This window comes from Gallus gallus, chromosome 13, assembly GCF_016699485.2.
Source record: "Gallus gallus isolate bGalGal1 chromosome 13, bGalGal1.mat.broiler.GRCg7b, whole genome shotgun sequence".
NCBI lineage: Eukaryota > Metazoa > Chordata > Aves > Galliformes > Phasianidae > Gallus > Gallus gallus.
In genome coordinates this window covers 9,630,571-9,655,089 of record NC_052544.1, presented here as the reverse complement: position 1 = coordinate 9,655,089, position 24,519 = coordinate 9,630,571, and the positions used below count along the sequence as shown (strand labels likewise).

At 46.9% G+C, this 24,519-nt stretch overlaps 2 protein-coding genes and 1 long non-coding RNA gene across 8 annotated transcripts in view; 2 read left to right on the top strand and 1 right to left on the bottom strand.

Annotated features, from left to right (window-relative positions):
- Positions 1–20,795, bottom strand: part of SFXN1 (sideroflexin 1) — a 35,171-nt gene extending 14,376 nt beyond the window's left edge. For 2 of the 5 annotated variants that reach the window (XM_025154842.3, XM_046900347.1), the window contains exon 1: positions 20,655–20,795. In XM_025154842.3, coding sequence (XP_025010610.3) covers positions 20,655–20,739 — 85 coding nt within the window. In that variant the 5' untranslated portion in view covers positions 20,740–20,795. 5 annotated transcript variants of the gene reach the window in all.
- Positions 5,936–7,829, top strand: LOC121106691. Its single transcript, XR_005839488.2, has 3 exons — positions 5,936–6,288; positions 6,371–6,618; positions 6,714–7,829. It is a non-coding gene; the product is annotated as an uncharacterized LOC121106691 (long non-coding RNA).
- On the top strand, positions 14,305–19,562 carry DRD1 (dopamine receptor D1). 2 transcript variants are annotated; one of them, XM_040646974.2, is made up of 3 exons: positions 14,305–14,397; positions 14,815–15,640; positions 16,348–19,562. In XM_040646974.2, exons 2-3 carry the CDS (start codon positions 15,541–15,543, stop codon positions 17,709–17,711), a joined length of 1,464 nt encoding a protein of 487 aa, XP_040502908.1. In that variant the 5' UTR covers positions 14,305–14,397; positions 14,815–15,540; the 3' UTR covers positions 17,712–19,562. The 2 variants fall into 2 exon arrangements, with proteins under 2 accessions (XP_040502908.1, NP_001138320.1); NM_001144848.3 differs by lacking the exons at positions 14,305–14,397; positions 14,815–15,640 and having other exon boundaries at positions 16,348–17,752.
- Positions 20,796–24,519: the final 3,724 nt, after the last annotated feature.

The window sequence follows — 24,519 nt, the reverse complement described above, 5'->3', positions numbered from 1 at the left end:
GGGCCACCAACCTCCAGATGTGGTACTAAACCAAGCTGCCCAGGGCCCCATCCAACCTGGGCTTGAACACCTCCAGAACAGAGATACATCATGACAAAAAACAAGCAAATCAGATCATCTTGTGGACTGAAATGGTGACAGCTGCAAAGGGCTGGGAAATCATTCTGGGATTACTTCCCTATCAGTTAAGTATTTGTGGGAAAGTCTGCTTCTATATTCTTATAATTAAATTATCAGTTTCATTAGGAAAGATCAACCTGCTTAGGACAGCTTATGTCAATCTGTTTAAAACTGTCCAATGAATGCTTAAAAAAAGCACTCCATAAATAGCAGCTCTTTACTTTCCTTTCATTCTGATCAGCAAGTGCTGAGAACTGCTTCGTATATATTACTGGGCTGTCTGTGATTTGTTTTTATTGCACGCACAACTTCTGCCACGAACCCCAAATCTAAACTACAAAGATCAATTCAGTATAATTTCACCCCAAGTCACTCAGCCTACCCTGGTGGAGGTGGATCTACAGAGAACAGAGGAGGGAACCACAAACACATCCTATCCTTACCCCCACAACTTACCCCCAGTTAAACTGACACGAGCATGTCTAACCTTGCTACCAACACACCTCCCATCTTCCTGTGTGGGCATATCCTATGGAAAAAGATAGACTTTCATGTGGCTGCATGGCAAGGGTTAGCAGGGCAGCAAGGTAAAGCAGAGCACATGGACTCCAGTCTTGCTGGCATTCACCCAGCAAGAGATTTGCTCTTGTGCAAAAAGGGATCAAAGCTTTGGGTGCCTACTATCCAGGAACACATTTTCTTCTCAATCATGTGATGGACATAACTGACTTGCACTTTAACACTATCAATAGGTACAGTGCTTTCCTAAGCGAGTTTCAAATCGTAAGGACTCTGTGTAAGGACAGACCACAGTGCACACACAAAGGAGCGGATGCTGTCCATGCAAGGAAGTGTAACAACTTCCAGACAGCAGGAAAATACAGTTTGGTGACACACAAAACTTGCACTGAAGCAGAAAGGTTGCTGGGTTTGTTGGTCTCGGGACTCTGAGTCACTGCTCTGCTACAGTGCTCCTTGTCTGGGAGAGCCAGGGAAGATCTGCCTTGACTTCCATGCAAAATGTTTTTAGTATACCATCACTTGTGTCTAACAGTTCTCAATATAAGCTAAGCAGGTCCAAGATTTAAGCTCAAATTACCCAATTATTCGTAATAAAATTGTGATAAGGAATAGTACAGGGCTCCAAGGTTAAATCAAATTAAAATAAACCCAAGTGAACCATGAGATAAGTGGAAAGTTTGCAAAAGGGGAAAGTAAATGCACAAACCTTCCAGAATGAAAGTGAAAATGTTTACTTTGCTTTATACACACAATTGAGCATTAGGTGGCTGCTGAAGTTTGCCTTTATTAGTTGACTAATAATTTCAATGTATTGTTCCCACACTTTCTGCTATTGGGTAAGTAGTGATGGAGGGGAGAACACCTGCAAAATAGGAAAGGTGAATTGGCAGCACCTGAGATGTTAAGGTGGGAAGGTAAACAACACAATTACCCAGTCTGGTCTGAATGCCCCTCTTCCTTAAGCAGCTCCATTTGCAGAGGATTTGGGAGACAGCATTAATTAAATTACTGAAATAATTCATACTTAAACAGCACTCTGTGGTCACATTCACAGCACGGGAGGATCAGCTACCTCTACAGGAGTGGATAGATGGCAAGGAAGACAATGTAGCACAGTGAAACACAGTATCTATCATGGAAAATGCTCAGTAAGAAAGAAACAACATCTCTGCTGTTTCAAACAACTGACTAAATGGGGAAGTACTGAGCAGAATCACATATACTTGCAAACCTCAATGCTAGCAACACTTCATAGTAGCAAATTAAACCAATAATAAAGCACTGAGTCTCCTCTGGCACATTCATACTACTGCATTTCCCACTTCCCCAAGGTTCCCCAAGGCCATGGAGAACGGCTGCACTGTGGGATTGCTGCAGCTGCTGTGGGCAGAGCTGTGCTCCTGCAGTTTGGCACTGCAGCTCCCCAGCACCAACACAGCGACAATCCACGTTTCACACTGCAGCCATTTGTACATATCGAGGCACGCTAACTGCAATCACGTGCTTCATCAGCTTCCCACATGGGAATGGCTGTGGCTTGCTGGAACGTGCTGCCAGGAGTTCAGCTGCAGGACCATGAAGATGATTACAGCCTCTTTTGATTACAAACACAAAACAACAAAGCTTCACTTCTCCACAGCCCAAAATAAGGTCTTCCTTCGTCTGCAGAGAAATTTTCAACTCTGTATTCCAAATAACCTCCTGCAAACTTCTTTCTTTTAAATTGAATCATTACTTGACCGTGTCTTTCAACTCCTCTTTCCACTCAGAAAGTGACCTTGAACAGAATGCCCCAGCGCTAAGCACTCCTAAACCTGATCAGATGAAACCACCTGCAAGTTCCCATTGTAAACTGACATTAATGGAAGGAAAAAGAGGGCTTGGAAATAAGTGAGATCGGCCTCCCTTAGAAAATAATTACGTAAAACCCGCGCAAAGCCTGATCAACAATTCTAGCACAAAGGCTGCATTTAGACTTGCTGCAGAATCAGCAGCAATAGCAGAAGACTTTAAACCTCGTTTAAAAGGTCAACAGTAGCGGTTGCAACAGTTCTAAAAAATGCTGATTCGGGAGTTGTCAGTTCAACTCTCCAGTGCTCCATTTGCAAACCGCATTTCAGACAGCACGCTGACTGCCACACATCACTTCTTACACTGCAGCAACAGCCAGAAGAGGAGCAATGAGCACCTGAGACAGTTCTGAGCAACCCAGACATTTGATCATTCATTTTGACATGGGTGAGAAGAAATGTGGTTGGAAACAGAAGATGAGGTTTCAGAAGACATGAACCCTGTTTGTTATGAACAGCGCACTTGAAGGACTCCTAAACTTGGGGCCTAATTCAAGCCGGGCAACCCACACTCAGGCAGCGGTGCTTGAAGGAAGAGACTGGATTTGCTACTTTCCTTGCAACAATATATGCTTTCTTATGTTACTTATATCCTGTATTTTAACCCAAATCTTGAAAAAAATCCATTCTGCAAGTAAAAAAACTTCACCAGGTGCATCGCTGATTTTTTCCAGTATCCAAGCTAAAGCTGAAAGTAGCAATGGGAAAGGAAATCTCTTGATGATACAGCTGTGTATCTGGACATGTCTGAAACAAGCTGACATTTTTAAAGCTGTAGTCACCATTCTGAGTCAAGAAGCATCCCTAGCATCAAAACAGCCATTCCTTGAGTGATGCAGAGAGCTTCTGCCACTGCTCGGCAGAGGAGAGAGGTGATTCTGACGATGGCTAAAAGATAAGAACTGCCTGCAGGTTGCTGAGAAGTGTGATGTTGTCTGAGAGAATATTTTTGAGAGTTACTAGCCCAAAAACTCACCCAGAAATAGGTTTTCCTGAACAGATACAAAGGCCTGGATTTTCTTGAGTGGGGGATCCTTTGGCAGATGCCCTCAGACTGGATAGGATACTGCTTCACTATACAGAATTTCCTGTTCCTTTTTGGTTTTATGGGGGCCAGAGTCCAGATTATCAGCTCCGGTACCTTCCCCTACTGAAGTGGACTCTAAATGAGAGCGGCCTTTCACCTCCCTTGCACGCAGATCCAGAAAGCAAGCAAACACCGAGCTGGGGAGGACAACAGCTGGCTGAAAGAAGAGAAGACTGTGTCCAAAGCAGTGCAGATGTGATAACGAACATTGCAACATCTCACATCTCAGCTCCCCAGACCAAATCATGTATAACATTACTTATACATCATTGGACACGTGATACTCACAGAACTCAAAGCAGCCTTCCTAGAGGAAGGGAATAAACTAGCCAACATAAATGCTGAAAGAAAGATGGTACTCATTACCGGGACTTACTTAGAGCCTTCACTTCAGGCATTTGGGTCAGACCATGATTCACAAAACCTCCTAGGAGCTCAGTGTTCCTTTTTCAGAAAAAGGAGAACAGAAACACTTTTCTTTCCCTCTCTGAAAACCGATTAAAAATAGAAGGTATCAGCAGTACCCACTTCTTATCAGAATCCTACCATTGCAGAATAGCTCTAAAGTTGGAGCCATGTGCTGCTGAAATCATTTCATGTGCAGATTCATGGAGAGAGAGAGACAAGGTGTGACACATTTAGGCTCCTAGATCTCTGTCCTTCAAAGCACTCCCCCAGCACCTGGCTGTGCAAACACCCTGTTCTGGGAAACGAGAGGAAGGCTGGAAAAGCTTGAGGCTCAGAAAAGCACCCACTGCTAAAGAATGGGGAGAGGAACAGATCTCTTCTTCCTCTGCCTCATTTATAAATCAAAGCAACCAGGGCCACTTGCTTGTTACTGCAGAGCTGAGTTCTTCTGAAGCACCTCTCATGGTGTTTTGATGGAAACTATAGAAAGATTCTGTTACGCACTTTTATTCCTCCAATAACATACTGGCCCTTTTTAGGCCTTTTTTGTCCAAACAAACACAGCACTTTTGTTTTCCAGGAGGAGCACCATGAGAACAGTGGCTATGTTGTTTTAGGACAAAAAACAAGAAATGAACTTCCTTCTGATTAGTAAAAGATGACCCATTCTACTCTAAAACTATAACACTCTGGTAAAACAACAGCAGAAATGCAAAGCCAGCTACTACCCATACTTCTGGCAAAGGAAAGAACACAATGAATGCATTTTTGATGTCAATCAAGGCAGGATAGTTGGAAAGCACTTCTGTGTGATGGCAGAACAGCAGGTCTCAGACTTACCAGGCTCACTAAGCAGTGGTGTTCCTCTATTTGCACTGTGCTTGCTATCACAGTTTGGAAGAAGCAGCACTGTGAGAAGTATGATGCAACACGCTTGCACCAAATGCTAACAAACACACTTGCAAAGCGTTCCTTCCCCAAAGCCTCTCCAAGTCAGTAAACACCTATTTAGGTTACAAAAAGAAAAACCTTTGCGCTATGCTTTTTCCTACTGCAATCACGAGAACAAACGGAGTGCTGGAGAAGGCAGCAACACGGCAAGATACTTTTTTTTTGCTTATAACTGTACATCCTGTTTGTAGCCTAGCAACAGAAGCAGCAGCCTGCGCTCAATGGGTAGTGCCTGCTGCCGGGGCTCTCTCCTCAAAACAGCAGCCATCTTTGGCGTGTCACTTGGTGGGAGATTTCATCATTCTGCATTAAGCTGCTTCCAGACGTCCGAGCTGCAGCAGGGCGTGCTTGCAAGGTGCCATCCCTGCTCACACGGCGGGATGGACAGCGTGGGGAATGTGCCACACGGCCACCCCTTCTCGTCATTAGGAGAGAAAAAGCTAAGAAGGGTCAACCCAAGGTCTGATCTTGTGTCATTGCTGATCGCTGCCAGTTTGTCTCTACAGCCCTGTGTTCAGCTGAGGGGGGATTATCAGGCTGTACCCAGACACGTTCATGGCCTTCCTCCATAGCCTTTTGTACTACTGGATAGATATATTTCTGATAGGATCCGAACAGCCAATTTGAAACTGGTACAAAGCCAGCCTTCACCCCCTCCTGCTTTATCATGATAGCAATAGTGTACAACTCCGTAAAGAAATAAACGCTCCTACTGAGAACCCCCGGCTCCCAGCCCTGCCACACAGCACCCCGCTCTGCGGGCAGCTTGGAAGGTACTGAGGAGGCGGGGAAGCAGAGGGTCCTCGTTCAGGAAACAGGGGGCGAACTCAGGCCTGGGGTCCTCCCTGAGGAGAACGGGGGTGGCAGAGCGGGCAGGGCGACGCCTCCACCCGCGGCCCGGCCCGGCCCGGCCCGGCCCAGCCTCGCGCACGCCGCTGCCGGTACTCACCGCGGCCCCGCGCGCTGCCGGCTCCGCGCCGCCCCGCCGCCCGGAAGAGGCTCGCGCTGCGCGGGGCCGGGTTGAAGAGCGGCCGCCCCGCTCCGCCCCGCTCCGCCCCGCTCCTCCCACCGGGGCCGGGCGGAGAGCCGGGGGGGTCGGGGCTGATTCTCCGCCTCGGTTTGAGCCCCTTCGTTCCCCACCAAAACTTCAGCCCTGGGTGTGGGGAGAGCGGATTTGAGGCTGCTGGGGGAACTCATTAGCGAGGTCACCTGGGAAACTGATTTTGAAGGCGCTGGGGTCCCTCAGAGCCGGTCGCTGCGCGGCCTCTCTAGCAGCAGCAGGCGGTTCCGAATGCCGGGCGTCGCGCAGGCTGGGAGGCTGAGCAGTGATCTTGGGCAGTAAAATAAAGTGTACGGCTTTATACAGTATTTTATACAGTACTGGAAACAAAGGGTAGTGGGAGGGCTGCAGGGATGCTCTTTGCCTTTGCAGGGAGAACGTCTGTGCAGGCTGAGGGGAAGCCTCGTGGCAGCCTACAGCTCCTCACTGCACCCTGCAGTGCAGCTCTCACAGGGAGCGGAGGGCAGCGCTGAGCTCTGCTCTCCGTGACAGCGACAGGGCCCGAGGAACGGCATGGAGCTGTGCCAGGGGGGCCATGTGAGGGTGATCCTCTGCACCGGAGGGCCGTGGTTGTGGAATGGGCTGCCCAGGGCAGTGGGCACGGCCCTGAGCTGCTGGAGGTAAGGGAGTGTTTGCACAGTGCCATCAGACACAGGGTTTGGATTCTGAGTGGTCCTATGTGTTGGATTTGATGGTCCTTGTGTGTCCCTTCCAGCTTTGTCAGCTCCCTGGCGGGACAGGCCTGCTGTGGTCTGCTGGAGGCTGGTGGCAGAACGTGGCTTCGAGTCTTGCAGGCAGCTCAGGCTGTGAGATTACTTCCACACTTAATGGAATAAAAGCTGATGGAAGGGTTACCAGAAATATTATTGGCCACCTCTGTAGCAAGATGGCAGCACTCGGTTGGTGAACAAATTGGATCATCAGTCAGTTTAATAGGAACAACTTCAGAGGCAAAAGAACCGGTGGCCCGAAGGCAGCCTTGACAACAAAGATGGATGTTTATGGACTTTCTCATTTTCGTTACTCCAGCTTTAATAAGTATTGCAGAAAACAGCCAGCAGCAGGGAAATGCTCATAGGAAACCACAGTAACTGAACGCTTAGAGAAATAACTCACACTCAGATCCTAATCCTAAGAAGTAGGAAAAAGAAAGAAAAAAAGAAAGTGTACTGCTATGAAATTTCTTCCAGCTGATGAAAACTTTCTTGCATGTGGTGCCTTAAAAATGTCAAATAAATGTGGGTCTTAGTTCTAAATAAAGGGTTGAGGAATGGATCATGCAGCGTCTCGTTCCTTTTGGTAATTATGGTCACTCCTCGTTTTCTCTTTGTGCCATCTGATAGCTTCTCTGATTGTTACGAGATGTGCAGTCACTTGAGATTAGACAAAAAGCCAGGGATACTCAATTAGGCTGTTCCCATTCCTTCTCAGCCCCAGCTTCCAGATAAACAAGGTGATAGATGCACAAAATAGATCGCTAACTGATTTCACAAATCAATTAAAGCTCATTAAAGTCTCAGTTTGATAGTGTTATGATAATTAGATAAGTCAGCAACATGTGAGCTGGTGTCATCCCATATCTCGTATTGAGTCTTCTGGGAATGGGAAAAGCGTGCTGTGATAGAGCTGTGTTGCATCCCATGACTATTCTGCAAACAGCGCTAGGTTACCTCGTTGGTGTGCCAGCATGGCTCACCAACAAGTAGAGGCCAAAAAATAGACACTCTGTGCTCATAGACTCCTTGAAGTAAAATAAGGTGGGCTGGAAGAGGCTGTGGTGGGTCCCAGCCAGCTCTCTGCCTGAGAGGACTGGGAGGGGAGCACCCCACGATGTGGTATGTAGTATATGGATCTGCAGCTGAGTGATACAGCTTTCTTCTTCTGAAGTCCTCATTCCCCCCAAAAACCCCTGTGCTGACAGTCCCATAGACTAAACCCACATAGCTTGGTCAGTAAACTCAAGCATGTGTTTTCTTACAGATTTTCATACGGAGTGGGGTTAAATTACAGTGTAAGGATTAATAGTACTTACAGGAGGCACATCCCTAGAGACTGAAGTGGGTGCCTGAAGTGCTACCTCAGTTCCTGCTGAAGTGCTCCTTAGTCATCTTATTTCCAGAAGACTCCACTAATAAGACTCCTGCAGGCCTTCAGGTGTACATTCAGTCCTTTGTCTCTGTTGGACTAGATATGAATTTAACCCTCTGTGTTTCACCTGAAAGAATTCCTGGACTGCTTCAGAGCAAACCTTTCCCTGTGCAAACGAGAGCAGGAGCATTTCTGTTCTTGTACAGCTACTGCCTCTAAGAAATGAGCTTTACTGTATTCACTTTCTTCATACTTCACTTCATTCATAATATTTACATTGGACATTAATAATTTTACGTTTTTTGCCATTTCAAATTGGCGCTGGGAATCAAATGACAAAAACTGAGAGCCGCTGTGCAGTGCAATTATTAACACAGATATCCAGTGAGTGGCACTACAGGACTAGGTTTTCTGCAGCCCTGTATCACAAACAGCAGGCATGGAATGTATCAAGACCTTTCTACTCCATGAGAAAGGCAGTCATACAGCGGGTGGGAAACGATGTGTGATGACGGCTCTGAAGGTGCAGAGCAAGGAGCTGGAGTGTGTTCAGCGGCTGGCTCTTGGAGATGGTGTTAGGAACCAGCCTTGGCACCAAGCTGGCTGTTATCAAAGGTTTGCCAGAAGAACCCAGCTACATTTCTGGGAACTGTTCTTTAGCACTCACTTGATGGGAGGTGCGTGTGAAAGCTTTGTGCTGCATTTTACTATCAGGAGCACAATATGGGGCTGGCTGAACCATATATATAAAGCATTTCTTCTGCTCTGCTGACTTACTGTGCACCACCAGACAACTCAGAATAGCACACCACATGCCATCGCAGATCATAGGATCATTATGGTTAGGAAGGATCTCTGGGATCATCTAGGACATCCCCAACCCTCCCCACCATGCCACTGACCATGTCCCTCACTGCCACATCTATGTACTTCTTCACCACCTCCAGGGATGGTGACTATGCCACCTCCCTGCGCAGCCTGTGCCAATACCTGATGGCTCTGAGAATGAATTTTTCCTCAGATCCAAACTGATAGCATGCAACAGCATGAACAGCATGGATCAACACATCACAGCACAATAAATATACCTAGAAAGCTGGTAGGAAGTACCAAGAGAGCACTGAGAAATTCCTAGCAGCAGGAAAATTCCTGGGATCATATAGAAAGTGTCAAGAGAACCATAGGAAACTCCTAGAAAGATTTAGGGAATTCCTAGAAAATTATGGGGAACTCTTAAAAAACAAATTTAATCCCTAGAAAGCTGTGGGGAGAATCCTAGGAAGCAAAAAGTGAATTCCTAGAAAGCTGGCTACAGTTTTTTGGAAGACTAGAGGGCAATTTCTAAAAGGGAAGGGAGAATTCCTAAAAAGCAGTAGAAGAGTCCTAGAAAGAAATGCACAATTCCTAGAAAGCCATGGGAAATTCCTAAAGAGCGGAAGGGAACTCCTGAAAAACAGATTGGAATTACTATAGATAGAGTACAGTTACTAGAAATCATTGGGATGTTTCTAGAAAAGCATTAGGGAATGAGGATATCTGTGCTGGTGCAGCCAAACCCTGATGTGTTCCAGGCCCAGAGCCTCGCAGGGCAGGAGCATGAGCAGCTCACTGGCTTTAAGGCCCCTGACCCTGAGATGGATTTTGACAAATGGATGATAGGATGCAGGGAACATTTCCAGCCAGGGGAAACACTGCTTGTTAGACACTGCTCTGGGAGCTGCTGTCGCAGCAACTTCTCTCTTTGCAACACAGGGCAGGGAAAAGCCAAGGACATAGAGGCAGGCTGCAAAGAGCCAGATATTAGTGAATTACTGAGATGAACCAGTTCTACCTGCTGTGGTCAGACTGGCACAAAGGCTGGAATAGAAAAAGTATGCAGACAAGGTCGGGTGAAAGTGAATTTGGGATTGTATCACGGTTTGGGGTAATCCAGTCTGATCCCTGGGTGTTTCAAAAGCTCTGGTTGAAACTGTGGCAGGAGGAATGAAGAGACTAAAGCCAGAACCTTGGTTTGGATCCTTTTTTTTCTGCTGGTACCAGGGGAGGTTCAGACTGGACGTTAGGACAAATTTCTTCCTTGTGAGGACAGTCAGACACAGATCAAGCACTGCCCCAGTGCCTATCAGTGCTAAGAGATATTTGGTTAAACTCTTCTAATAAGCTTTAACTTTTGGTTAGCCCTGAAGAGGTCAGGCAGTTGGACTAGAAGTTCTTTTAAGGTCCCTTCCAACCAAACTATTCCATCCCATCCCATCCCATTCCATTCCATTCCATTCCATTCCATTCCATTCCATTCCATTCCATCCCATCCCATCCCATCCCATTCCTTATTTTTTATTTTTCATATTTCATTTAATTCTCATTAATCCAAGGACTTTTGGCTGCCTATAGGAGGGCTGTAGAGCATGACCATACTGGATGTGCAGTAATATGCACTTATATATACATCATCAACTGTAGGGTAGCAGTCTGACTTTTCTTACCTACTGTGCTAACCTTTAGAGGCAGTGGGTTTAGGTTAGTGCCAACGACACTTTTCATCATCACACGTTCTGCATCAGAAAGAACAAAAGTCCTCTGATGGAAGAGGAGTGGTTCTCCATCCACCACTCAGAGGCTGGGCTGGAATATGGGAGAAGGATCCATTTTGTGCTGCTGGCTGGCATGCAGCTCAGGAGTAAATCTACAGCTTAGGAGTGGAGTGCCTCCTACCAAGCCATCTGCTAAGAAAATTATGTTATCTGTAGCTTGATCCACTGCTGCTAAAAATCACTGTAACACTCAGCTGTGAAGAGTTTTGCTGCTAATATATCCATTTGTACTCTTTTTATTTATCCACTCAGAATTAATTATTTCTCAGATTAATTTCATTCTAATGAATCATTCCGTATCGCTGGCTTTATTTCATTTCTGAGGTACTAATTAATATGTCAAAGCCATCTTTGACATTAAAAGCGCTGTCATTTTTGCCGTGACTTCTCTTTTGATTCATATATTCAATTTTTCTGCCCATCCGTGGAGTGAAAAAAAAAAAAATGCAAGCCATAAAAAAAATGGTGCGTGTGCAAATAAAGTATACATCAGTGGAGTGGGGACAGTCTATATTTTCGTGTTGACATGCTGGTTTCTGTGCTATTTCATATCGTATGTCCTCAGCAAGCAGCTGTGGAGGGATCCTGCTGGTGGGGTATGGGTTGTTCAGGTGACAGCTCCTGCTCTGTCCCCATGGTGGATATTTCCCTTTCATTTCTGTTTTCCTCTTCTGTCCAAAAAGAGCTCATAAAATCTCGGGGGCTGCAGCTGAAACCACCCAGCTTTGGTTTGGGTTTTACCCTAGAAATGTAAGGAAGGATTGGTGACATGGGAAGGGGATGTAAGAACAGAGCCTGGACTGACTGCCCAGGACATGTGGGGAATGGAACACCATTCCTTTTCTTTTACAGACTATGGTGCTTCAAAAGGAAAAAATATATGCACACAATAGTGAATATTTAGGCCTTGCTATCAGTGTTTGGGGATGAGAAATCCCTTCTCTCACTGACTCTTTCCCCCTCTGATGGGTCTTCATCATACAGGAAGGAGCTTGAGGCCCTGAGATGTGGGTTGTTTTCTTTCTGCCTCTCACCTTTCCTCTGTGTTTTGTACTCACTGCTGTGTTTTTTTTTCCCATGGAATGCCCAACCATGATACTACCAATTCAGCCACGTGCTTTGCTGATCTTTTAAGAGAGTTCATTGCTGCTGCTTCTCCATTTCCAGAAACTCTTGATTTTTCCGAGAAGGTTAAATTGAGGCTAAAGTTATCTTGGCTTAATAGTATAACCAGTTATTTAGAAACCTGACAGCTCTTTCAGGCATTATTTCTGCTATCCTGCCTCAGCTGATTTGATATTTAATACATCACATGCATGCAGGCTCCAGAAGTCATCCTGAGAGTGACGTGAGTACAGTTTGTATTCACAGACTGTAATATTATTTTGTAAATCAAGCCACCTTTCTCCAGCTTTTGAGTGTGTGCTGTTTGGTAGATTAAAACATGTTTATCTCTGAACGCAAGCCTTGGACTTTGTTCAGCTCTGGCTCGGTCTTCTAGTAGCTAATTACTGTTTGGATTAAGATCATTTGGATGAAGGTGCTACTCTGTGTGTATTTTCAAATCTTTCTGCCAACCCAATGGGCGTTTCTCCAGAAGGAGTCTCCGAGGAGCAACAGATGTTTTGGAGGGTGGTAGCAGAGACACACAAGATTTCCTTTCCAGGGTATTGCTTTGATTTCAGCATCAGTCAGCAGCGGTTGAAAAGCGTTAAAACAAAATCAAGCAGCTGTTATATGTGGGGGCCCAGGGAAAATTAAACCGGTTTTCTGCCTGTTTCTGGCTCTCACACACCTGCACCACTGTCCCGTTGTTGGCAGCTTTGGGCAAACTCTGACCGGGACATGAGCTGATCCTTCAGAGCTGTCTGAGGGCACATCAGCTGGAGAGCAGCAAAAGGCAAATTCAACCCATCCTTTGCAGAAATGGCTCCCAGAGCTGTGCCAGTTGGCTGCCTAATCCCACCGCTACATTTACCTGAGCTGTAATAAGGGTTTAATGGATTTCACTTTTGTGCCTCACCTGGGTATGACTATTAAGTCATGAAAGTTTTAAAAGCTCACAAATTAGCTGAAGTGGCAAATGAGCACAGCAGGGTGCCCTGTTTGAAGGGGGAGCGTTTGAAACCTGCAGAGCTGTTTAAGGGGCTTTGCTGCGCTGTTACGGCCTCAGCTGAGCCAGACCTGAATTTCATCCACAAAATGATCACATTAAATTAGGGGTGAGATATGAAAAAGGCTCTGGCTGCTGGAATGGATATTGAATTAAATGAATGAAGAATGTGAGAATGTTCTCAGTGTCTTCTTATGAAGGTAATGTTCCCCTCGGTTTCCCAGGGTTTCTGCTCCAGAGCAGCAGTATGCTGCATTTTCAGAAGATAAGTACATGCAGTAAATCTCACCTGTGCTGTGCATTGAGGAGAAAAGGAGAAAAAAAAAAAAACACCCAACAAAATATCTCAAAAATATAAAAAGAAAGCTCAGTTTCATTATGGGAATGAGTTTCATTAGGCATTGCTATTACTGAAGAGCAAAGAATCCACTTTTTGTCTTTTTCATCCTCCTCTGGGGATGAAGGATGATTAAAGAACAGGATCATAAGAAGGAGGAATGAGACCTTGCTGAGATGGAATTAAAAATGAGAGAAAGAGAGAGGGGAAGGGAAAGCAAGCATCTCAGTTAGCTAGTCGGGGTTAGTTTAGCACTGTGCCCTAACTGACATTATGAACAATTATAGCTGGCACATAAGCAACTTCAGTAATGCTGAAGCCCAGGAAATGCATCCTGACAACTTAGTGAACTTATTTGTTCTTCTTGGAGGATTTAACCCCCTCACCCCGTGATGTTTATCTTCAATTTCCTATACATTTGTTTGAGGTGAGGTTATGACACAAAGGTAGCAACTTGCAAATCATTGCGTTCATCTGCTTTCGTTGGCTCTCGTGGCTCAGGTAAGACAGAAAAATCCCTTCTGTAGAATGAAAGGGCTCGAGGTGTAACCGCTGTGCTTTCAGTACTTACTGCTGAGCCGGAGTGATTTTTGTAAGGAAGAAAACACGATCTGAAACGACACATTTTTTTGCGGGCAGGTGAACGAACGGAGTTTTCTCTCGCAGACAGAAGGTGATCTGCCCAGAGCTGACATCTGCCGTCAGGGGGTGCAGCTCCGGGGCTGTCGGCAGCTCCCAGAGCCGCGGTTCTGCTGTCCCCACTCCCGCTCTGGGACATGTGGTCAGGACCCGGCTGCTCAGGCACCGGAACGCCCTGGGGAAACCGCCCTTGAGGTTTTTCCCTGCCGATATGTAGGGACAGCGATGCCCTCCGTCTGCTACAGAGATCCAGGTTGGAAGTTTGCTCGTGGATTTTCTCTCCTTAACCTCTTCAGTGGTGATCTCAAGGACCCGTTTCTCGGAGCCGCTCCCTCCGGCTCCTCCCTGTCCTCTCCCCGCCGAACCGGCACAGCTGTCCGGGGGAAGCGGTGGGGCGGGACACCCGGAGCATCCCTGCCCCGCGCCCCTGGCGCTGCCGTGCGCTCCGCTCCGGCGGGGGGGCGCGGGGCCGCGGCCGCCCAGGAGAGGGAGCCCGGTGGCCGCGGCTGCGCCGGGAGCCGCGGGGGCGCGGGGCGGCGGGGAGGTGGCGCGGAGCGGAGCAGGGGGGAGAGGAGCGCTGCCCGGGCTGCCGACCGCCGTCACCCCGGGCCGACCCGAGCATCCCGCTCCGGTGAGTACCCTGCTTTGCCGTGTGCCGAGCGTGCCCCGGGCTATCTGTGCTCCCCGGGGTTTCGGTGCTCGCCGGGGGTGCCTCGGCCCGCAGCCCGCCGCCTGCACCGCTGCGAGCATCGCGCAGCCATAAGTTGGGTGCCGGTACTTACTTTACGCGTCAATGAATGGGACTCGGCTGGCTCGCAGCGCCGAGGCATCGCGCGGCGTCCCGCAGCTCGGCGGGGCAAAGTGATCCCGTGTGCACTCAACTCCCGCAGCCCGGCTTTGCTCGGCGTCCCGCTTTATTCCCCGAGAAAGCGGAAAAATCGGGGAGAGGCGGCCCAGGGGAAGCTGCGATGTGAAAGGAGGAGAAGGGGGGCTGCTCTGTGCCCTCTGCGTGCCTCCACCCTATCTTTCCCTTGTCTTAATCTTTTAGGAAGGAGACGCCGGACGGACGGAGCTTTCTCAGGGGCGATGCTGCCGAGCCCTGCCCCCGGCAGGAGGAAGTCTGTGCCGCCGGGGCCGCCCTCCCGGGCGAACGGAGGAAAAGCCCCCGGCACCGGAGATGCGCGGCCCGGGAGAGCGTGAAGAACTGCTCCGCCTGCGCTGTTATTAAAGGGAAAAGCATGCGAGAACCGGCTGCTCCGACGGCCGGAGCGCAGCCCCTCTGAGCGGGAGGTGAGATTATCCCGTGGCGGTCATGGAGAGCTATAACCTGGCAGAGAAGCGCTAAAGCCACTCGTCCCTGCTGGAAGAGGAACCACTCCTGGCACCACCGCCTTCGTGCAGAGGGGAGCTCACTCAGGTCCTTCCTCCTCCTCTCTCCCTCCTTTCACCCTTCAGAGAACGACAGAAGAAAGAAAGAAACAACTGCGACTTGGCTCTTGCTGGTGCTGGGAATACCGTGCCTTTTGCCTGGGATGATTCCCTCTGACGGGATGTACAAAGCGCAAACGGGACCGAGCCGGCCAACAAAGTTTGCGGAGCGATCTATGGGGTCTATGGGATGGAGGTAGCCGGGCACACGCTGACGGGGTCTGTCGCACACTGCCCACCAACGCTGCCCCGCTGCTCACTGCAGGACTAACTCCTGGGGACCAAACTTTGGCGGCTCCTGCTTTGCTGAGTGACACTTTCAGGGAACAGCACATGCCTGCACCTGATGCAATGCTGGGTTTGTAAGATTTGCTATGCAATTCCAAACCTAAATGAGGAGAAGAGGCGGCCCTGCATCCCAGAGCAAACAGAAACCAAGGTGAAAGGTAGGAGCCAGAATTTCTCATTTCAATAAAACTAAATAACCTGAGCTACTTCTTACTGAAAACCTTTAAAACACACCTGCTGTGTGCTTATTTCCTTTGTCTCTGGAAGTGTAAAACTTGAAACAAAGTGAAGAATTGCTCGCTGATGCTGCCCAGAAGCAGAGAACTGATGGATTTTGTAACAGGAGTGTGCTGAGGAGGAAGGATGGGGTGTTTAATCAGTGAGACACTTAGGGAACCAAAGCAGAGGAAAAGCACCTCGTACAGTACGCATCAGTAAATATGAAGGGCTAGTGCAATGGACGCTGGAAACACTCGATCAATAGTCTATTTAAGTGGGAATATATGCAAGCATGGAAAAGTGATTGCTTTCCGGTCTGTGGGGTATATTTGCAGAGGACAGCAGCAGAACATTTGCAGGTGAGCTGTCTGAATTAGGCTGCTTCGTGCTGGGGTGGTGCAGCGTGTTTCTGAAGGGATCGCATAAAAACCCCTCTGTATTTGTGCATTTTCGGTTCCTGCTCATAGAGCTTTCAATGTCGTTCAGGGAGATTCAGAGTGGATGAAGTCCATCTGGGCTTGAGGGGACCGTAACCAAGAGCCTTTGGTCTGTCCAGAGATGACTAATTAACGGACGTCTCATGTCTGCTATCTGTAAGGAAAGGAGCTGATGTTGTCATGAGAATCATGATGTGATTTTCCCTCAGGAGAAACTATGACTTGGAACGACACCACTATGGATGGAGAAGGGTTGCTTGTGGAAAGGGACTCTTCCTTTCGGATCCTCACGGGCTGCTTCCTCTCGCTGCTGATCCTCTCCACGCTGCTGGGAAACACGCTGGTCTGCGCAGCTGTCATTAGGTTTCGCCACCTCAGGTCCAAAGTGACCAACTTCTTTGTCATCTCCTTGGCCGTGTCAGACCTCTTGGTGGCGGTTTTGGTCATGCCTTGGAAAGCTGTGTCTGAGATCGCTGGTTTCTGGCCTTTTGGTTCATTTTGCAACATCTGGGTGGCCTTTGATATTATGTGCTCAACAGCCTCCATCTTAAATCTCTGTGTCATTAGTGTGGACAGATACTGGGCCATCTCCAGCCCATTCAGGTACGAGAGGAAAATGACCCCCAAGGCAGCCTTCATCATGATCAGTGTGGCGTGGACTTTGTCTGTGTTGATTTCCTTCATCCCCGTGCAGCTGAACTGGCACAAGGCTACAACCACGAGCTTTTTGGACCTGAATGCCAGTTTACAAGGTATAAGCATGGACAACTGTGATTCTAGCCTAAACAGGATGTATGCCATCTCCTCTTCTCTAATTAGCTTCTATATACCTGTGGCCATCATGATAGTAACCTACACAAGGATATACCGGATTGCTCAGAAGCAAATACGACGAATTTCAGCTTTGGAGAGAGCAGCAGTGCATGCCAAGAACTGCCAGAACACAAGTGGCAACAGAAGCAGCATGGACTGCCAGCAACCTGAGAGCAACTTCAAAATGTCCTTCAAGAGGGAAACAAAGGTTCTAAAGACTTTGTCAGTGATCATGGGGGTGTTTGTGTGCTGCTGGTTGCCATTTTTCGTGTTGAACTGCATGATTCCCTTCTGCGAGCCCACCCAACCGTCCAAGGGAGCAGAAGCTTTCTGCATTAACTCCACCACCTTTGACGTTTTTATTTGGTTTGGATGGGCTAATTCTTCCCTGAACCCCATCATTTATGCCTTCAATGCTGATTTCCGCAAGGCATTTTCCACCCTGCTAGGATGCTACAGGCTCTGCCCGATGTCCGGCAATGCTATAGAGACTGTTAGCATTAACAACAACGGAGCAGTTGTTTTTTCAAGCCAACATGAGCCCAAAGGGTCCAGCCCCAAAGAGTCGAATCTGGTTTATCTGATCCCACATGCAATCATCTGTCCGGAAGAAGAACCTCTAAAAAAGGAAGAAGAGGGTGAACTATCTAAGACCTTGGAGAAAATGTCTCCAGCATTGTCGGGTATTTTGGATTATGAAGCTGACGTTTCTTTGGAAAAGATCAACCCCATTACACAAAATGGGCAGCATAAAACCTGAGCAGTAAGGTGTACCCAGCAAAACCTAATAGTGTCCAATGTGATATTCTTAAAAAAAAAATAAAAGATGATTTTTAGTAAGAAATTAAGGTCTAGGGAGAAGTACACATCTACATAAAGCCCTGAATGAATTTTCCCGGCATTAAATTTAATATTTAAAACACTAAACAGCAAAAAGGTACTGAAAATTGGTTAAAAAGTGGATGTTAAACTGTGCTGTTCATACTGAGGAATATACACAAGTTTGGACACAGTGCAGTGATAAAATACTGCTTCTCCTCTGCGCATAGAGAGGCCAATTTCTTGCTTGAAGTGAGGCAAAAGATAAATGTTAAGTATTTAAAGATTCATGTTTACTAGAATATAAAGGATTGCTGTGTCTTGTGATAGTGGGTGTTAACAGGTCCTAATTAAAGGCTGAGGGGTTGTAAAGGGAGGTAGAGGCCTTCTTAAAATTATTTCTGAAGAAACAATTGAGCCTTATAACGAGAATGGTTATTTTTAAAGCTTTGGGAGTTAACATGTTGATACTGGTTTTATTTATTTATTGTTTTAAATTGATATTTTTCATATGTTATTACGGATCTAGCTTTATTTATGTTATTTAAGATGTCTAAATAATGGGATATTTTCGGAGTGTCATTACTGCATTGTGGCCAGGCAATCAGCCAGCACTTTATGAAAGCCCCGATGGCCCGGAGAGCCGTGAGGGGATGGAGGAAGGCTGAGAAGCTCAGCGAGAGACCAAGGAATCAACAGAGCTGATGTGGAGTGGAGCTCGTTTCCTTATGGGCTTTGGTTTTTAAGTGGGATTTCTTTCAGAAGATAGGATCAGCGTTGACTGAGTTGTGAATTCTCTTCCCTTATACAAAGAACAAGAAATTGCTGCTATTTATTTTTAAAAACGTTTCATGTTACAAAGACTTTGCTAGAATGTCAAGTTTGTGGATCTGTACAGACCTTCAGTACGACTACAACCTTAAGGAGAATCCCATTCGATTCGAGAAGAGAAGCTAACAATTAAATAAGGTAACAATTCGTAGTACATAACGTTTTGTATTTATGTAAGATAAACAGCTTTCTCAGACTTTTCTTATTCCAAGTCTTGGATATCTTTTCCGAACAAACACAATTGGTTTCATGGTGGTAAACATGCCAAACCTCGTTACCGTCTGTATTAATTCCTGCAGCACCACTGGGGTCATGCTGTCTGTCTGCTATCGGTCTGAGTTCGAGTGGGCACGCAGTGCTTTACTTTGGAGGCCAGGAGGACGTTACGTGTTAGGAGTTCCCACGTTATCAGTAGTCCCTCCAATAAGGAATAGTGCCTCATTCCCCATCTGAATTAAGACTTTTCTAACTGTGGATGGAACTGCAGCCCCCGCCTCAAAAACGCCCCATGAGCTCCAAAGCAAAGCTGCCAGTGTTTTAGTCAAAAACTGAGACTTTTCCATGGTCCTTCCCTGCTGCTTTCCCTCTGTGATGCCCAAAGCGAGCAGTGAACGTTAGCAACAGGAGTTGCTGTTAACTCCTGTGGGAGTGGGAGTTAACACTCAGCAGCACTCCAAGACAGAGATCTGCTTTCTGAATGGGCACGGATGCCCTTTGGAGAGACTTTTCATAATATATTGAAAATAATAATAATAATAAAAAAAAAATGTCAGGAAAAGAGAACTGAGAGGAAAAATCTCCAAGTCTAATGAACTATATACATCCTGCATCAGGTCTGTGTATTTATGTATCGTGAATGTTTTCATAACTTTATTGCCTGTAAGCTGCTTTCATACATATAATAAAATTATTTTGTGAAGAGAGGGTCGAATAAAGCAATCTACATGGCATTTGTTAAATACATGCTGTTGTATCATTCATGTTAAGGGCAGGGACGGTTTCTGCTTTTCTGTTTGCCCTTATTTGGGATCACACCGAGGGGGGGATGAGGGGGGAGATGGGAATTCTTATTAGAAGCAGCAGAAAGTGCTCAGTGCTGTGGGAGCTCTCAGCCCTTCTCCCAGCTGGGGTTTGAAACAACCACGTCCTGCTTGAATGTGACTGGGTGAGATGTGCAGCGGTAGAATTATCGGTGACTCCTACCTCTCTCAATTCGCCATGGTTTAATAGACTGAGGGACTTTGTTTATGACATGCTGTTACTGTTGCTTTTTGAATTACTTTTGCTTTCTGAGCTGCCTGATAGAATCCCACCACCAGTGTTGTTTGGGATCAAAAGGAGCCATTTCAGGAGTGATGAGCTGGTGGGGCTCAGCTAAAGTACAGAAGCATCACTTTGTTAACAGCAGCCCGGCACTTTGCTTTCAGCTTTGTCAGCAGGTTCATTTTGAAATGAAGGGAAAAACCAAAACCTACAGGAAAAACAACCTGTGGTCGCTTCTGCATTACCAGCATGATGCAGCTGGGATTGGAGTGGGTGCAGGGGCTGCAGTGATGCCCCTCCCTGGTGCAGAAACATGATTTAAGAAGAGCATGTAAAGCAAGATGCTGGCTTCATTCTAGCTGGTTCAGGGCTGATGTATGTTCTGAGGTGTGAGCAGGGGCCATCCCAGCACCTCCCTGCCTTGGCTGGAGCAGAGGGACAGGTCTGTGGGGAACATTCCTGTTCCCCTCATTACGATGGGCCAGGCAGGAGGGACCCTTCTGTGTTGGATTATTGCTTTCTGCCCCTCTATTTGAACAATATTTGCTTCCAACTCCTTTCTCCTACATATATTTTACAGTACCAATAATACGCTCGGATCTTCATTTATCATCATACCCCCCTTTTCCTGCTCCTTTTCAGGTCCCTTTACCTGTCACCTCCTTTCCTCCCACTCCTACCAGAGCCCTCCTGCCACCCACCATTGGCTTTGCAACAGTTTGCTGGGAGAAAGTCCATCCCCACACCCACCCCCAGGACTCCCCTTGCTGCACCCAGCAGTTCCTCCTACCTGCTGTGTAGCCGGAGATCAGGGCCAGGACCAGAGAGAAGGACCAACCTGCTGCCACCCTATTTATGTATGTCCTAACCCTCATTAACTGCCCCAGAGCTGTGACCTGCTGCTTGGAACCGGTGTAACCTTCCCTTCTGCACTGTTTCCTCGTGACTGAAGGTATTTTTCTGTTTGTAGATGGAAGAGGTTAATGATTAACCCAATGGCCTTGATGAAGGAGCTGTTAGCAGTGAGTGAACCAGAATCACTGGGTTAAATCTGAATTCATTTCTCCCATCCTTCGGCAAATGTGTTATGCTGATTTGGGTCTCTGACTTCACAAACTGTACAAAAGATAGGAGATGGGAGAGTAAATGCCTTTTCTGATGTACAGCTTTAATAACATTAAATTTAATAACGGGGGAGACAGGCCTGGATTTTTTTTCAGATGAATAATATTCAGAAGCACCCAAATCTGATTGCGATCTCAAACAACTGCTTCAAACAGCATCTCGACAGGCAGCTCCTTCCATAATACTTTGGTTTTTAGCATAATGACAGTACAATATGTTCTCAGTGATGTCACTTATGTGGCCACACAGCAACTGTAACTTGAAGAACAAGAACAGTGCCATTCCATAACTGTTCTGTTCCAAAGCCATCCCGTAACTCTCAAAAGATGAAAGCACGTTTTGTGGGGTGTCCCGGGTTTCCACCAGGTCTCTTCTATCTGTCAAGTCAGCAATTCCCCTCTAAACCCATCGGATTTTTTCCTGTTTAAAAGAGATCTCACCCCACACGAATGAAACCACTTCAGGGTTTTCAAATTGCTCAGTGAAAGGTGTTCTAAACTAAAGGTGTTCTAAATTAATTCATTGCACTGGGCTGGATGGGCCCTGGGCAGCCTGAACTGGTGGGGGGCAACCAGCCCAGAGCAGTGGTTGGGGCTGGGGGGCTCTAAGGTCCCCTCCAACCCAAAGCTTTCTGTAATCCTATGATTTTTCTCATGTAAAAAGTTCTTCAAGATAAGAGGACAAACTCTGCTGAGAAAAATGTCATGCAAAAACTTTCAGCCCTATTTCTTTCTTGCTTGAGGTGATGTAACGTAGCAAAAGGCGGCCTGGGAAGCACATAGCAGTGGTAAAAGCACCTCCCTGCAAACAGCGGGATGCAGACGCAGGAAACGTGCTCCCAAAAACCTTGAAACTTCAGCCATTTAAACCTGAGCTTTTTCACTGATCTGAGTTCAGAAGAGCAGTTTTCTGTATCCAGGCTGCAGCGCTTCCCTTCCTGCCTGCTGGGGCCTCCTGCTGCTTTTCAGCAAAATCTTCCTTCCTCCTTCCACAGCACTCCATACAAGTTCTGTCCTGTCCTGCCTCATTTTCCCTTCCAGATCAGGATAAACTGTAGGCACGTGGTTTGATCTGAAATAACAAACACTTTTCACCCCCCTGGCAGCTCCATTCCCTGTTTCCATCCCACCTGTCCCGGTGCAGTCACACAAATAGAACACAAATGGTAGTTATCAAGCTTGGCATCTGGGGGGAGAAATGCCATAGGGGCCGGATTCCCACCCTCCCACAGGGTGTAGCACAGGGCAGGAGCAGTGTAGGGGTGGGCGAGGGGCCCCACTGAGCCCCATTGCTGCCGCTTTACAGCAGGACAATAAGGGGAATGCTCTGCATGCCACAGGCAGCAATCAATGGAGCGTTCAATATCTCAGTCACTTTCTTTTGCAAAATGACTGGTGATTCCTTCCCACCCCCATTTGCTGGCAGTACTCAGAATTAAACACAGGAAGAGGTCACCAGTGAAACCCTGGGGGCTGGCAGCAGCAGAGGGCTGGAGTGGGTTGGGATGGCTGAGGAGCAGCTTCCCTCTTCCCCCAGCTGGAAGAGCTTCTGTCATTCTGGAGAAGCTGTTTCTGGGCTCTGACATAAGGATTTCCTTTCTTTCGGCCTCATTTCTTGCAAGGGGCTCCCTTAGTTTGAGCCTGTCGTCGTGCTTTCCCTCCTCAGCTGGCAGTAACTGGGCTGAATGGGGCTCTCAGCACCTGCTTGAGCTGTAGATGTCCCTGTTCATTGCAGGTGAGTTGCACCAGATAACCATTAAAGGTTCTTTCAGCTCAAACTATTCTATGATTCTATAAATTTGGCATCTTCTTCCTGTGCTGCTTCTTTGAATAGATGCTTAGCTGGACCCATAACTCCAGTACACCAAGCAGACTAATTGTTCCAGCAGCTAAGTTAATCAGAATGACCCTTATACCTTTATTCCTTAAGGAGAATAAGAGAATGATTTGTGATACGGCAGAGCAGTTTCTCAGCGTTGAAGTTATCTCAGGTGAGTGTGAGCCACACCTGCATTCTGCAGCGATGCACGGTTCCACCGTCGTCGTGGCTTGTCTATGCAGTGCATGGAAGTGCTGTGCAGGAAAAAGAAATGAGTGAATGGGTCTCACAATGCATGATCTGCTCTGCATAGACCTGAATATTCACAGTGCTAAGGCAAACTTCAATGCCAGATTTCCTCCCGGCATTGTCTCCCTGGATAACAGGAGCTATAGCAGGAGCTGATGCTGGAATATCACAGCAAGCTCTGACTTTATCCCTTCTGCAGCCAAAATGAGGCCATGGAGGCTGCCAAGAGGCATACTTTTTGGGTTTGACACACAGAGATTGCATTTTTAATGCTATAAGTGCTGTTCCCTACCATTGGACTCCCATGTGATAGATAACTGCAGTCAGAGCCTTGCAGTAAAACATTCGCTTTCAAGGAGGACGGAATAAAATACAACAGGATTTTTTTGTTAGAACAGAAAAATATTCCTTTTAATTGGCCAATCTCTGACTTTTCTCAGATCTGAGCTGACATGCAGTAATTATGTAATTAAGAATGGAACTGGAGAATAATTTTCTAATCTAAACCAATGTTTACCACTGCAGGACAAGTTGTGTGTCGGGACGTGGATGGGAGCATTCAGGTGGAACTAAAGACCATTTGGCAGAAACAGAGGTCAGCTTTTCCTCTCATCCTGGTCATCCCGTGGACTGCTCTGATTGTAGGAGAGAGCTGTGACTGTGATTAACTGTGCAGGCTTTGTGAATTTGAGTTTTGAGCTGGGTAGAATAGACTTGATAGGGTAAATTACCCCCAAATTCCACCAATGCGGGAATCACGGAGTGAGGAGAGCCATATTTGAGTCTTGAATGTATGGGATTCTTTGCAGTCGTCCTATGAATACTAAGATAATATTTGCAATAATCTGAGAAAGAAAAGATTAAAGATGATCTTCCAGCATGAATATCCACTGTGCTCCACATGGGAGAGTAATTCTTCCCTTCTTACCCTACAGAATGAATCTTTCTGGGGCATGGCCTATGTCCAGCTCTCATGCAGAGGGATTGGGGAGCAGGCAAACCATTGCACTTGGCTTTGCTTCTCCATATGAAATGGGACCTGGGACCAGAGGTGCTGAGGTGCTTATGTGAGCAAGGGGAGCAGCAACATGGCTGGGACATTAGGTCCTATCTTGCTGCTATCCCTGGCTCCTGGTGGGACACTGCTGATAGCAATGAGTTAAAATCCAAGTAATGATGTGCTCAGCTGTGTTGGTGTACCCCTTGCTCTCCATTGCTATGTGAGTGCTTGCACAATACTAGAAAACTGATCCCTTTCAGGAATAACACAACAAAGTGTTTTCAGGAGATGGATGCAGAGCTATGAACCCTCTTGAGCCACAAGGAGTTTTTATTCCAGATCTTCAATTTCAGTTTAACACTTCTTTCCATATGGGGGCATGGTTACACATCTGCATTCATCTGAGACATGAAGCCTTGTCTTGGAGCAATTGTACACATTAAGTGCTTGAAATTCTGCCATT

Excerpts from the sequence above, each read along its gene's own strand:
- DRD1 (XM_040646974.2), top strand. The coding sequence starts at position 15,541 with ATGCAATGCTGGGTTTGTAAGATTTGCTATGCAATTCCAAACCTAAAT. Across the intron at positions 15,641-16,347 it reads AACAGAAACCAAGGTGAAAG|GAGAAACTATGACTTGGAAC; the intron begins GTAGGAGCCAGA and ends ATTTTCCCTCAG.